The sequence below is a fragment of the Pristiophorus japonicus genome, chromosome 18 (assembly GCF_044704955.1).
Source record: "Pristiophorus japonicus isolate sPriJap1 chromosome 18, sPriJap1.hap1, whole genome shotgun sequence".
Lineage (NCBI taxonomy): Eukaryota > Metazoa > Chordata > Chondrichthyes > Pristiophoridae > Pristiophorus > Pristiophorus japonicus.
Genome location: NC_091994.1, coordinates 100608208 through 100624173, shown reverse-complemented (window position 1 = coordinate 100624173; position 15966 = coordinate 100608208). Strand labels below are relative to the sequence as shown.

The following is a 15966-nucleotide window of genomic DNA, read 5'->3' as shown; positions in this document are numbered from 1 at the left end:
AAGTGTCAGCCTAGATTATGGGCTCAAGTCTCTAGAGTGGGATTTGAAGCCACAACCTTCTGACTGAGAGGCAAGAATGCTACCACAGAGCCACAGCTGACACCGTAAGGTTAATTCCGCAAATGAAAGGTTGGAGAAACATAGCCAGCTTATTTTTTGTGGTAGTGTTGGTGTGATAAAAAGTTCCCCTCTCTTTAAGGAAACTCAGCACCAAACAGTGAAAAGAAAAAAAAGTTTGCAACAAAAGCAAAGGAACATTTCTCTGCCTGTGGGTCTGATTAAGACCTGAGGGTATAACTACATTAACCTTTACAGTGCTGGTCACGGCACTCATGCTAACCAGATGCCACTTTGTTTATTTACCAGGGTACAGGGGAATTTGCTTACAGCAGTATAAGGAGCCAGTGGGGACAAGCAAATCAGCCACAGTTCACACTTGCTAGTCATTTAAACTGATGCAAAGGGCTCTGATTTATTTGCTTGTAAAAACATATTGCAACTCAACGCGGCTTAAATCATCCCGGCCACAAAGCACTAAAATGTGGAGAACCCTTATTATTGCCCCCTTAAATGGAAAAGGAGGTTCTCATCTATTCACTCTTCTTTGCTGACATGATGGAGCTTTCTCTGTCTGTAGTTGTACTGCACAAACCGATCTGAGGCTGCTTGGTGTCTAGGAGCGCAACAATCGTATGGATCGGAGTTATACTGCCACTCGGATTTCTTTCTTCCTTTTACGTCCACCTGAGAGAGCAGACAGCTGGAATTGCTCTTGGAACAAGAAGAGAACTTGGCGGTGAAGATTGTCCTGATCTGTTGGCTGGCCAGACTATCCCAACTAAGAGAGGATCACTGATTGGGTAACTTAGACATCATCAGGCTGAGGAATACCTGGTAGCTAGCAGCCCTCCTCCCACCCCACCCCAGTCACCCAACTCACTCATTCCCATCTCCCAGATGGAAAAAAAGGGTTCATAAATAACAATGAATAGTCGGGCTTCCTTCCCTAGCACCCTGTTAACTGTGCCAGTCAGTAGGAATGCACGAGAGCAAGTGTATTGGACCATTTCTCCCATTCCAAATCTACTGAATCAGTCCTGAGAAGCTGCAACTGGCAGATTAAGGAATTTTAAAAGTGTAAAGAAAGAAGATTGATTCTGTTCAAAGCTTTGTCGATTGTAGACGTCACTTTCTCGCTCCCTGTTTGGCGTCCCTGTTGCAGATTGAAAATCCCCTAAGGATGATGTTTTAACTTGGTCAGCTTTTTTTTTGTTCTCTCTCTCTCGCTCTCTATGATTAGGTAATTTAGAAACAATTTGCCCTAACAAATGACTAGGATCATTTTCCCTGCAACTTTTCAAGTTGACTTCGAGGTAAATATGCAGCACATTGGATAGCGAGCCAGGGCTTTGTTTTAAAACCCTTCACGGTTCACGGTGCAGAGCACTTCACTCGCACAGTGATTATCAGATTGCGCGAGGAGATTGTCTGATGAACAGTGACCGTTCGAAGACCCCAGTTTAAGAGCAAATGATCCGGGCACCGCACTGATGACCAGCCTGCCCAGATGAAGTAACTCTCGGTCCCTGGTGCACTAAACAAAACACTCGGCTTTCTCACCATTTGACAATTGCCTCTGACCCGTGCGGCACCAGGATCTTAAATTAGCAGCAGGCATTTTTAGGCAGAACATAAAAGGATTCATCTGATTAAAACTTTTGATGCCCAGCAATTTTCCCAGCACAATTAGCAGCACAAGTGGAATTCTGCTGTTTGTCTAGCGAGGTAAAATTGTGGTATATCAATTCTATCAATAAACCCTTGGGAACAGTTCGCAGACTGGTGCTGTGTGTTCCATTCACCATGTGTTAACTCTTCAGAGCCCTTCTCCTCGTGTTTCCTTTCCCCTCAGTTCTCCCCACACTTCGTTGGCCGGTCGTTGAGTTGGGTTGGGCGGGGAGGGCGGGTTGGGGGGAGTGACAGTTCCACAGCTGCCCTTCCAGTACTTTACCCCAATTGGCTGTTCTCCATGTGAGAGCCCAGACAACAAGCGTCAGCAGGCTATTTGAACTTGGGAGCATCGCAGTCTATCGCGACAATGTCATCCGTGTTCCTGCGGCAGTGGCTGAGGAGTGATCGGGAACAGGATTCTTTGCTTTTTTTCTTCCACCCCCCCCCATCCTTCAGTCGGTGGCACTTTCACCTCTGAGTCAGAGGATTGAGTTCAAATCCCTCACCAGGATGTAGCCATCAGAACAGTACTGAGAGAGAGTGCTACATTGGCAGATGAGATGTCAAACTGAGGCCCCATCTGCATGTTCCCTTGGGTCAACTTAAAGGTAAAGATCCCCAGACACTGCAGCCCACTTAATTCAAGTGATCTTATAGTCGATTCTTTTAGCACTAAATCCACACTTTGCGTGTTATTTACATTGCGTAATCTAAATTATTAGATAATTCAATCTGTTAACACATTTTAAAAAATGCGAATGAACAGGTGTGGACAATTGGAGTTTTCCTGTACCCTGGCCAACATTCTTCCCTCAACCAATACCATAAAACCATCTGATTAGTTCCTCACCTAGTGGTTGTTTAAATCTTTGCCGATGAATTAATTGCATAGAATTTACAGCATAGTAACAGACCAGTCGGCCCAACTGGTCCGTGCCGATGTATATGCTCCACACAAGCCTCGTCCCACCCATCTTCATCTCACCCTATCAGCATAAACTTTGATTCCTTTCTCGCTCATGAGGTTATCTAGTTTCCCCTTAAATGCATCTGTGCTATTTACCTGAACTACTCCTTGTGGTAGCGAGTTCCACATTCTCACCACTCTCTGGGTAAAAAAGTTTCTCCTGAAATCCCTATTGGATTTAATTATGACTGTCTTATATTTATCACCCTAAGTTTTTGATTCCCCCACAAGTGGAAACATTGTCTCTACGTCTACCCTGTCGAACCCCTTCATAATTTTAACGACCTCTCTATTAGGTCACCCCCTCAGCCTTCTCTATTCTAGAGAAATTAAGAGCGTCACACAAGAATTGCACTGGACAACACTGAAGTGCATAGGTGTAACTGTCATTTTTCTCGGGCCTATTGTTTCCAGTATTCTAAATAAACCAACTGGATGCATTTAATAGGCTGTAGAACAGCTTCCACGTTTGGGGAGGTATCGTTGCAATTTTCGATTGGTCGTTACATTTTAGATAATTCATTTTTTTTACAGGTGTAAATACTGTGACAGGTCATTCAGCATCTCTTCAAACCTGCAAAGGCATGTCCGTAACATCCACAACAAAGAGAAGCCATTCAAATGTCACTTGTGCAACCGCTGCTTTGGGCAGCAGACCAACCTCGACCGCCACCTCAAGAAACACGAGAACGAGAGCATTCCAGGTAAAGCAACACCTCCCTCTTACTGCTTCACAGGGGCTGTGCTGGATGGGAAATTCCCGGGTACGGTGGCGTAGTGCTCATGCTGCTGGACTAGTAATCCAGTAGACCATGAGTTCAAATTCCCCCCCCCAGGGCAGTTTGAGAAATTAAATTCAGTTCTAAAAATTCCTGACATTAAAAGCTGGTATCAGTAAAAGTGACCTGGAAGCTGTCACGTTGTTGTCAACATCTGACTGGTTCACTAATGTCCTTTAGTGGCAGGAAACTTGCCATCCTTACCCCGTCTAGCCTGCATGTGACTCCAGTCCCACATAGTGGTTGACTGTGAAATGACTTCAATCACCTCTTGTACCTTAACTCCCAATTCCTGCTGTTTTATTTCCCCCCCCCCCACCCCCGCCTTCTCTCTCCCCTCACTTCCCCATCCCCTTGTGAACTACCGTGGGATGTTTTACTGCGCTATTACTGTTGACATTGTTTTTCTTTTTGGCCAAATACTATTTCACGAAGGCTCTGCCCCTTCAATTATTTACGTGGAAAATTGTGAAGCCCTCATTTGTCTTTGTAAATCGAACTGCACTCCCATTGACTCTTGATTTTTGAATCCCAGGGATGGCCAGCCCTAGCAGGTTAAGCTGTGGCAAAGTATAAATCCTTCCAGTGAACACAGAGCCCACATTAATCCAATTCATAAAACATACAACACACAGAAGCTTTGGGGAGAAAATGACCAGCTGTTCCATCTAGCCTGTCCCATACAGTTGACATCCAGAGACTCTTTAACTCCCTCAGTGCCATGTACTCTCTGGGAGAGGCCAAAAAACAGATCAAAAACCCAACGCCAATTAGTGGGGGGGAAATCTGGAAAATTCTTCTCCGATCTCTCTCTAGGCGATTGAAACTAGTCCAGACCACTGACCATGACTTATATTAGTTGGTATCTACCTATTGTATGATGCGATCTCCATCCCAGCCAGCTCTCTCTTGAAGGTGTACAGTGAAGCAGCACTTACCATTGATTCTTCATAGCTGAGTTCTTATTAACTGACCACATGCCCAATAGCAATGTGGATTAGTACTAGTGCAGAAAACTTAAAAATCTGCATGGGGGAAGTTATTTTCTAATTACAGGGTAGAAAGTGGATGGGGAATTTTAATGATTTACACAACATGATTCCTATTTCCTATCAATAACCGTCCTGATCTCCTCTTCCTTTTTCAGTGAGCCAACTTTCTGGGGTTTCGTCCAATCACTTGGGCACCAGCGCATCCTCCCCAAACTCCGAGCTAGACAACACTGCACTTTTGGAAGAGAAAGAAGAGTCGTACTTCTCCGAAATCCGGAATTTCATTGGAAACAACGACCTCAGCCAGGCGTCCAGTTCAGCTGACAAAAGGTGACCACGGTCTGCCCTGAAATAGGCCTCTCAGAGTATGTAAGGGCAAAGCTGGAGGCACTGCTACAAAATTACAAAGTTGTGTGTGAGGGGCTTTTCTATGTTGAGGGCCAACATCTTTGTTCTGTTTCCTTGCCACTTGCTGACTTTCCCCACCCCTCCTCCCACCCCCCCCCAGCCTCACTAACCAACTGCACACAGAGGCTAGTAAGGAAAAATCAGTTTTACACCACAATGTGCTTTCATGAACTTCCCACTCCAAAAAAGAACTCGCTGTGACATTCGTTGCAACCATGAGAAGACAAGGAGGAGAAAAACAAGAGTTCGGGCCACTTCAAGGATTCACAGGGGACGGGTTTTGACCAGCCTTGTATCAGGATTTAAGACTTTCACCATCCATTATAGAGTTACAAACAGAAGCGTTCGATCCCACAACGTGTTTTACTTCATTTATAAATGGAACTGGCTCAATTAGTGGCACAATTAAATGTACACAAGGGCAGTTTAGGAAGGCCCCATCTGTTTGGCCTCCCTTACACCCCCATGGGTGAGGCCCTGCCTCCGCTCAACCTCTCCCCATCATCACACAACTGAGATTGGGACCTCAGAGGTGGGGGGTGTGGAAGCTGTGTATCACACTGCTCCAAGATACAACACATTGGTATTCCCACATGCAGTGTCAGTCTGCCATCCGGTATTTTACGCTCGGAAAGTTTAAACGTACTGTACAGAATAACTCCCTAATCCTTAATCTTTCAAAGCTGTCCACTTACTGTTGACTCTCGGTCACCTCTTGTCACCCAGCTTTATGCTGTAGAGCTGGTCGCGGTGCCGCTGGAGCAGCCGTTTTGTGTAGCATTCCTCCTCCTGCTGCTGCTGTGATGTCATCAGGTTCTAATGACATCACGCTTGAGGAGTGCTGCCCACAATTCACTGCTCTCATTCATGACGTCACAGCGAGGGATGGGGGAAAGGGCCAGCCTGCTCACAATGCATGCTCTCTCGCACCCTCCAACCAGCAGTTACAAAGCATAAAACACAGTAACAAAATGCTGCACCAGTGAGTGTACATATATCTCCTTTTGAACCATAAAGATTTAAGATTATATTTGCAGGTCTCCTGTTGCTGTGTTCACTGTTAATCAGATGCTAGGTAGTTTTCTAACGACCATGCACTGCACAATGTATTCAGGTGGAGCTGTACTTTAACTGGCCAGCCCCTTTAAGGTTGCAAAATCTAATTGCTGTAAGTAAACACATCCTGGGACCAGTTACGGTTTTATTCCTGTTTTGAGGAGGGCTTGCAGACTGGCAGGTACTTGTAAATTCCTGGCTCCAGGTCAGAAGAAACCAACACAAGTGTTTGGCTTTTTTTCTCTTTTTTTGTAGTTTTGACACTTGGATGTGTGACCGGTTCACTCTAACTTCAGAGTTTTATAGATGTAGATGGATAGATGGGACAGCCTTTACTTTGACTTATATACATGTCTTATATAAACTGCGCTGTACCTGAACAGCCTTTGAGCTCATCCCTGAAGTGCACTCTGCCTGATTTCCCCACATGCCTCCTATTTATTTATTTCTGACACTCTACTGATACAGTAATTCAAAACTGGGAGCACGAAAGCCATTTACCTCTTGTAACTTATCAATTCACTCACAATATAATCCCAGACCCTTTCCGACAAAATAGACGTGCTGACATTTAACGGTAAACTTCTCTCTCAAGTCCGTATTCCCCAATAAGTAAACAGCCTTTTATTAGAACCAGGTCCTGTTACCTAACGCGAATCGACTGTATACATCAGTTGCAGACTGCCACCCGTTAAACTGATTCATGGAGAAGAAATGCAGACAGAGAGAGAGAGAGTATCAGGAGCCCGACTGTGCATTAGTGTTATTTATTTTGCTTGCTGTCAGGTTTTTTCTTGCTGAATTCCAATCTTGCCAGACCTTCATAACGACAACAAATTACTTCATCACCGAATCAATTACTGTCACATCTCATATTCTTATCCACAATACAGCTCGCAGACGAGCACCCTCCTTTTGCCTACAATATTGAGGACTTCTTTCTCCACCTTTTACAGTTCCCAAAATAGATGTAGGCGCGTCGGGAATAATATAGAAAGACGGAAGAACTTGCATTTCTATAGTATCTTTCACAACCTCAGGAGGTGTCAAAGTAGTTTGCAGCCAATGAAGTATTTTTGAAGTGTGGTCACTTTTGTAATGTAGGAAACGCAGCAGCTAATTCCCACAAACAGCAGTCTGATGTCGACCAAATAATCTGTTTTAGTGATGATGATTGAGGGATAAATATTGGTCAGGCCACGGGGATAACTGTCCTGCACTTCTTCGAATAGTGCCATGAGATCTTTAACATCCACCTGAGAGGGCTGATGGGGTCTCGGTTTAACGTCTCATCCAAAAGATGGCACCTCCGACAGCGCAGTACTCCTTCAGTACTGCACTGGTGTGTCAGCATAGGTTATGAGTGTCAGTCTGTGGAGTGGGGGTTGAACCCACAACCTTCTGACTCAGAACTGAGCATGCTGCCACTGAGCCATGGCTGTTACCTAAACAATTCTGCCGTGGGAACCCCAAAGTTAAACTATCTTAACCATGATTGCAGCCCCTGCCCCCAACCATCCCCTCCCTCCGTGCCCATTCCCCCGTTTTCTTTAGAGCTTGCGACCCTGTAACTTTGGCGGTATTATAAGGGTCTGTGCAGCGGAGGCTAATGACATCTATGTTGCCTCACTGAGTGAGGTTTAAGCGATGTGAGGATGTCCTCATATCCATGGAATATTTTTTGTGTTGTGCAGAGTTGTGAAGAGCTGCCAAGTGAGGTGTGGGAATTTGCAATCATGTGGATGTAAAAGCTTTAAAATTAATATAACTTACCGCCACCACCCCAATTGTCTTCCCCATCCTCCATTGAGTTATGGTTCCATGGGTGATGACCACCCTTGGGCTCCTCATGCAGGTAAGAGTGTTGGCAGGGTACGATATTGTGAGGGGCATCATATCGGAGTTTGATGCTGTCCTTACCTAAAGCCTACAGGAGCTGCATATGGCTCTAGGTCCACAGATTGAACATCCCTTTTCTATGAGACAGTTATTTTTCTAACTTCAATAATCTGCATTTGAAAAAATATTATCAAACTTCACACATGGAGGATTGGTTGAGGTACCAGCAGGTCTCCCAGCACCCTGGAAATTATTCCCCAGAACAAGTCAGCACCTACAGGAGAATAGTGGGGGGGGAGGCTAGAGGGGGGAAAATCCTAGAAAAAAAATTCAGATTTACAAAACCACTGAAAAAATATTGCTGTTTTCAGCAGCAGAAGAGTTACTCAAAATTCAGCCTCATATCTCCACCTCCACTGACCTCTAGTGTCTGGAACCAAGTACTGCAACAGCACCAAGTCAGCCCCTACACTGTAACAAGCAAGCACACTATTTTGACAAGCGGTGTCTTGTTACTGTATAAAATATTGAAAGAGAATCCTAAATTCATAACCGGTATTTAAGTTGATAATTTTGATGTGGTATTTTTCTTTTATTGCTGTGTAAATATCCAGAGGTTAAATGTAATGATTAGTGCTGTGGTACAGAGCTACATGCGTTGGGAGAGCATGCTGGGAATTCAGGCAGAGGTCAGGACACTTCTCACGATTTTCCGTGCATTAATGGCTCCCCTCCTCATTCCACACTATGCAGTGCATCCTGTGCATGACTGCTTCACTCTTGTACTTGTTGCTGTGTTTTCATACTATTCATTGAGGCTATCAATGTCCTTCCATGCTACTCCCTTACGTGCAGAGAAGTATTTCCTCTCCGCTGTGATCTTATTTAAGTTAAGTCAGCTGGAAGTGCACTCAACTAAGTCATAATCCCCATATAGAAATCTTCACCTGTTCCAATGTGCTGCTACACATGGCTTGAACATGCTGCTGAAGGTTATAGATTGGGCAACACTCTTGGGCTTGGCCATCTCATCTGGAAAGTGTGCAGTACTTAGTGAGAGCTGCTTGCCTCAGTTGGTGGTGGTCTTGCCTTTGAGTGAGAAGGTTGTGGGTTCATGCCTCATACCAGGACTTGAAATTTAAAAAAATACCAGGACTTGACACTGAGGGATTGTGCTTTTCAGATGTCCAGTCTCTCGGGTGAGATGTTAACCTGAGGTCTCATCTGCCAGTTCAGGAGGACGTTGAAGTTTTCATAGGGCTATTTGAAGACAAATTCTCTCAGCGTCATACCCAGTATTCCTCCCTCAACCAACATCATCTGAAATAGATCCGTATTTTCTGCTGCTGTTTGAGGGATCTTGCTATGTGCAAAATGACTGCAGTGTTTGCCGAAGTAACACCTCAAAGAGCTTCATTGTGTGTGAAGTGCTTTGAGATGTTATCGAGAACAGTGATAAGAAGCTATTTAAATGCAAGTTTCTTTTTGAATGAACATCTTTATGTACAAGTTCAATAACTGAAGTGGAGTTGAACTGTGAGGATGTCACTGCGAATCTCACCCTTCCTTTTTCCTTAGTCTCAGCCCAAGCTCCATTGCAGCCACATAAAGGGCTGAAACTTTGATAATCCCAAATTCTGAGAATTTGTAAATCCCTGTGTGTCAGAGGTACCAGGTTTGCCCCTGTAAGAGCACTGATCCTGTGCTACGGTTGATAAACTGCATTTTCTTTTACTTGGGTCTGTGGTTGTGGTATGGCCCAGTTACTGCACGTCCTAGTCAAATACCTAGCTTTGAAAAATAAAATCTTGCACCACAGAAATGCAAATAAACCATAGCCGACCCAGTTCATATGTGAAAGAAACAACTTGCATTTATGCAGTGCCTTTCATGACATCCCAAAGCATTTTACAGCCAACGAACTACTTGTGAAGCGTAGTCACTGTTATGCAGACAAACGCAACAGTCAATTTCTGCGCCCAGCAAGGTTTCACAAATAGCAGTGATATAAACAACCGCTTAATCTGCTTTGGTGGTGTAGATTAAAGGATAAATATCGGCCAGGACACTAGGGAGAACTTCCCTGCTCTTCTTCAAATACTGCCATTGGACCTTTTACATCCACATGAGAGGGCAGAAGTTGCCTAAGCTTAATGTCTCATCCAAAAGACGGCACCTCCGACAATGCAGCACTCCCTCAGCACTACACTGGTGTGCCAGCCTACATTATGTGCTCAAGTCTCTGGAGTGGGATTTGGACCCACAACCCTCAGACTCAGAGTAGAGAGTGCTACGACTGACTCAGGCCAATACTTAAATATTCATATGCATTACTCAGAAAGACACCCTGTTGGCCAGTTATTGTGGAATCCTTCAGAAACTGAACCGGTCAGTTTTTTTAAACTGACCATTTACTTTCGGGACCGGATTCCCCATAATTGTGGTAATTGAAACCTGGGCAGAGAAAAGTTTTCCAATATCGGATTTTTAAAAAGGCCGCACACACACACACTGGGCATGATGCTCCATGCATGTTAAAGAGGACAACTGCACCTTCCACGTGCATGATCAGTCCCCAGTTTTGCACCAGTACCTCACTTTTTTCTTAATGACCTATTTCGGTCTAGTTCTAGACTGAGCAAAAGATAGCCGTTTCACACAACGTACACCGATTAGTATTGTATAATACTGTAGCATAGTGGTATAGTTGTATGACTCGTAATCCAGAGGCCTGGACTAATAATCCACATAAATGTGAATTCAGATTCCTCCATGACAGTTTGTGAATTTTTATTCCGTTTTAAAAATCTGGAAATAAAAAGCTGGCATCAGTAAAAGTGACCATGAAGCTGTTGGATTGTCATTAAAAACCCATTGGTTCCCTAATGTCCTTTAGTGAAGGAAACCTGCTGTCCTTATCCTGTCCGGCCTATATGTGACTCCAGTCCCACACCAATGTGGTAGACTCTTAACTGCTCCCTGAAGTGACCTAATAAGCCACTCAGTTGTACAAAATTGGGATAGACAATGAATGCTCGCCTTGCCAGCAATGCCCACATCCCAATGATGAATGTTAAACAAGGTAATGTGTCACAAGGATTTTCTGTGTTGCCGCAATTCAGTGGAGCTTAATTTAAAACAAAAATGTAACTTCAGACAATCGTAGTATTGTCTCAATTCACACTGTAGTACGTGGCTGTGATGTTTTCTAGTCTCTCTCCAAGTTTCTTTAAGTGTTAAAAGTTTGTTTAGTAAGTGAGCAATTAGTTTGCAGAATTTAAGAAGTTTACTGTTACCCGGCTGAGGGAATTCACTTTAAGGGTTAAGAGCTCTTTCTGTTTGGCGGCAGCTGAATCAGGACTGTGCTAATTACCCAGTGTGCACCCCCCCCCTCCCCCCTGCTTCCCCCTTTGTCCCCAGACGATGGAGCAAATGACCCTTTTCCTGCTACAAGACAAGGTAGCCTGGCTGGACCAGACGTCGGTCCCCTGACACCCAAGCCGCTAACTCAACAGATGAAAGAACAGAGCTTCTTAAAAAAAAAGAAAATGAAGGGGAATGTTGTTCTATCTGAAATCAGGTCCAACCGACATTATCCACTGTTTGCTTTTCTTAGGGACGAAGCAGGCCAGCTCTCTGTCAGCATTGTGATTAAACACCACTCTCGCTCTGCCTCCAAGCATTTAACAAGCCTTCAGGAGGCTGACAAAAAAGAAAGGGGAGGAGAGGAAGAACATCAGCAGATCTGTCACTTTGTCCGAGAGGTCTTTGCTAAGTAGAGGGACAGGCTGGGACAATTGGGTATTTTATTTTGTGGAATAAAAGAAAATTACGATGGCATTTCCTCAAGGATACAAGGGAAATTCTAATTGGGGCCTAGTTTTTACAAAAATGAGTGCCTCGGAGGCCTGGTGTGATTGACCCCGCAGGGAGCAGTGACCTAATACATATATCTCTACAGAAAAAAAAATGATGAAAAGACTTAACAGAAACACTTAGTTGACATATGGAGACTAATCGACATAGAGCCCTGAAATCTAGTATCAATCTAGTCGAGCTTTATATATATTTTAATTAAAAGCTTACTTGGCTCAGGGGTTATTTAATCTGGATTGAAATAGAATTGAGTGGTCTGTGTCACAAACTACTCCCCTGTCTTTGGAGAAAGTTTTGATGTTTTTTTCTCTGGACCCGTCTTGGGATCAGGTTTATTTGTACAAAAAAACTGAAAGCGTAGCACGTGTGTTGTAAATGGAGCTCTGTTCTCCAGCAGCACATCACTTTCGGTGCTCTCCTTGGGCATGAGAGAGAGATTTCTCCTTCCTCGGTCCTTTCCTGCACTGCCCAGCAAAGCTTGAGCAGAGGAATAATATTGAGCAGCGATGAATGAAGAAGTGTGTGTTTACCCGGGATGTTAGAAAGCCAGTGTTTGTGGTGGCAGAAGGTGAAAGCCAGGTGCTGCTGTGGATTCGGACAGGCTAAGATCTAGATAAATGCACGACTTTGTTTTAATCGTACGCCCCTGTGCGAACTTGCATAAGTTGGACCTGGCATGGCACGAGCTGAACTTAAAGATTCCTTTTACTGCGGCCGGGAGTTGGTTTATTTATCGTGGGTTTTAGGGTCACGCTCCTTCGATGAGCCGCTGCCCTCGCCACGCTTGTATTTTCATTTTGTGAAGCGTTGCCATTTTGGAATCTATTTGGTTTGTCGCTCCAAGCAACCTTCGAGAGATGAGCAACATGGTGGCTCATCTCCACAGTCGGGCTGATTTCCATATAGTCAGCACTGCACTGGAGTGTCAGCTTAGATTTCTGTGCTCCGGTGCGGACACGATGGGCCGAAATGGCCTCCTTCTGCGCTGTAAATTTCAATGGGCTCAAATTTCCCCAGGAGTTGCCCCGCTTTTTTTTTGGAGCAAGTAGCTTTTTTTGGAGTAACTTAAAAATCGCAAATTTCCCCATTTAACTTGCTCCAGTGTAAGTCAGTTCGTTAGGTTTTTTTTTTAGTTTAGCTTTTTTTCTACAGAAGGGGGCGTGACCAGACACTTACTCCTGTTTTGGCCATGGAAGCAAATTTGGCCAGCTAAAAGTTACTCCAAACTAACTTAGGCCAGTGTATGTGGCCACTTTTGTAGGCACAGAAAAACCTTACCGACATTTATGAAATCAGCGTAGATAGCCATAGATAGGGGGGAAGGTGAGTTAGAGGATTCTAAAGCACTAAACACCTTCACAGCATCAGCACATCATCAAAACAACTTCAGCACAACATCTTCACGACATCATCAAAAATAAATGAAAGTTAAATCAGCTACTGAAAATAGAGCAGTCCTGCCTTGCCGACTGCAGAACGCACTGGCTAGCCCTTCAGCCAGGGCTAGGGGTGGCATGATTGTAGGGGTGAGGGATTTTTTTTTTTTACAGTTGTTCCTAAATGTTATGTGGTGATAATGGAACATGATTCAGTTTTAATGCAAAAAATATTTTATTGGAAAGTTTACAATGCACTTCAACAACAACAACAGCAAAGAAAGGCTGCACCCATCTCTCACCCACATATCGGAGAATGTGCACTTCCTCATAGGGGCGGTGGTGGCCGGGGGGGTGGAGGGGGCAGGGGCGGGCGGGGGGGTGTTGGCGGGGGCTGGGGGCCCAGCTTGGGTCTCAACAGAGGCTGGTGTGGGGATTGCAGTGGGAGTGGCATTTGATTGTCAGGCCTGTGTGCCCTTATTGCAGCAGCTAGTTCCCTCATGGCCTCTGCCAACATTTGCACTCCCTCTGACATACCCGCCCTCAGTTCCCGTCTCAGTGCTGATAGTTCTCCCGACAGTGTCGCAAACTCATCACGCACCCCACTGACGGCGGCCACGAGTGATCGGGTAAGGGCGTTGGTCTCCTCACCCAATGACATAACCTGATGTATATCTGATGAAGGCTGTATCTCAGAAGAGACTGGTCGGCTTCTCCTTCCCCTCGCCGTGGGTCTGCAGAGCTGCACCCTTCCAGTGCGAGGCGCAGGCTGGGATGGTGGGGCCCTGGGTGTTCCAACCTGCATTCCACCACTGCCACTGGGACCCGCAACCTCGGAAGGTGTGAAACCAAGGAATGTCGTAGCAGAGCTCATGGAGGTGTCTGGCAAAATGATGCCCTGTACCATGGACTGATCCATATCACGATCAGCATTCTCCCGTGAACGCAGAGATCTATGGACCCCTCCTCCCCCCACCCACCTTGGTCTGGAGCGGACACATCTGGATCTTCTTGTTGATCTTCAGGGTATTCAGGATTATCATCTTGTTCTGCAAAATACAACAGATCGGTCAAATGGTTAGCAGCACAGGAGGGGGCAGGATGGGTGGAATGAGTAGTCTCATGCGTAGCAGGCCAGTCAACAGGTTGATTTGAAGGGCGACGATGCATTTTCATGATTGACCCTCACCCTCGCGTGTGGGGCCAGCTTGTGCAGAGCTGATTCTTTTTCTGTCGGTGCGACTCAGCAAGGCAGCGACCCTCTGTTCCAGGGGTGATAGTTGGTGCAGGTTTGGCGGCCCTCCTCCTGTTCTAGTTCTCTCCCTTTTGTTGTGGGCCAATTGCTTCTGCAAAGATGAAAATAGAATTTTTGCCACATGGTGAGCTTCTGATGGATGGGACATATACAGATGATCACAGTAACAATTATAATTCCACTTAAAACTCAAGATAATACTTACACTCACTACTTGACCAACTTCCTGCCATTTCTTTTTACACTGGCTTCCAGTTCTTGCGGTATTCACCCCTGCGGAGAAATCTTCTGCAACTAGGTTCCAGCGTCTCCTCATTTCTTTGGGTGGAATTTTTGTGGGACCACTCTTACTGATATCCAGCTCCTGCCATCTATCCTCAATGACAGTGACTAGTTTCTCCATCTCCTCATGCAAGAAGCTCCTCATCCTTGTTGCACGCTCTTGCGTCATTGGTGTATTGGATTTACACTCAAGTGATCTTGAAAACACACAGTTCTCACCTTTCATGCATCTATGCAGCACTCCTTTCCACTCCCTCAGCCACTCAAAAAATCACAATTCTCACCTTATCTTCTAACATGGCCCACTGCCAATGCTGCTGAGGCACTGAGGACACTCTCCTTTTACATGGCCGATTGCCAAGGTTCCTGCCCCATTGCGCATGCGCACATGTTTTAACGCACAAACGGTCATGCGTCCCCCTGCCGGCACTCGAGGACATGTCGGGCCCAAGCCCCGCCTCCCTGCCAGCTACGCTGAACAAACGCGGCCCAAGCGTCACCCCCCGCAGGTTTCTCAGCTCCACGCCACGGGCCCACAGCGATCCAGGAACGGCCAAATTATCCCGGTAAGTTTTCAGCGAGTTTTCCCCCCCACGAAGTCGGCACACCACATCTAACTACGCCGCTCTAAGCGGCTGGGGAAATTTGGGGCCTAATGTAAATCTTTGGAGTGGAACTTGAACCCACAACCTTCTGACTCAGGGGGGAGAGCACTACTGACTGAGCCATGGCTAACACCAGAGGTGTCAATGGTGCTTTGTTCGTGGTGAGATACTACTGTATGCAGCTCGTAATTCGTAACAAGATTCCATTTCCTCCTGTATTCAATTCCCATCCAGGATGCAGGTCTTGAATATCATATTGGAGCAGAAACAAAGAAAATTTCAGACACTCAAAACCTGCTTCCCCATACATCACAGGACAACTTGCTGTGGCTCAGATCCACTCAGAAACTGGCACATTCCTGCTCCCAGCACTTTTAAGTAAAATTACAAATCGTGCCACACAAAAACTGGAAAGAGTTTTCATGAGGTGTGAGGCCATGTCAATTTAATTAGCCTAGACCGATCAAGCAGACATGCTGCTGTTTTCATGGAGCGCTGTCCACTTTGAGAAATGCAGGCCTAGAAACTACAGACTTAAAACAAGCATAATGAGGGCCAATTTTGGGGACCAACATTCTGCACCCCAAGGACGGCTGAAAGATGTCTGATCCGATAGCTCAGGCTCAGCTCAGGTTTTGCTGCCATGGATGTGGCTGAGTGAGCGGCTACCACCAAAAATGTATATAAAATGTTTTAAAAATGTTGATGTGGAGGCACAAGGACCAGATGTTGCCCCTCCTGACTGCACAGCATACCTAAGGGCCGCTACGGACAGCCGCCCCCCCCCCCCCCCCCCCCCC

At 45.5% G+C, this 15966-nt stretch overlaps 1 protein-coding gene across 1 annotated transcript in view; it reads left to right on the top strand.

The window, feature by feature from the left end:
* The window catches only part of prdm16 (PR domain containing 16), a 912386-nt gene that overhangs the window by 879382 nt on the left and 17038 nt on the right, over positions 1–15966 (top strand). The window contains exons 14-15 of the mRNA XM_070860995.1: positions 3233–3402; positions 4625–4799. Of these exons, the coding sequence (XP_070717096.1) occupies positions 3233–3402; positions 4625–4799 (345 nt within the window). The remainder of the gene's footprint in view (positions 1–3232; positions 3403–4624; positions 4800–15966) is intronic.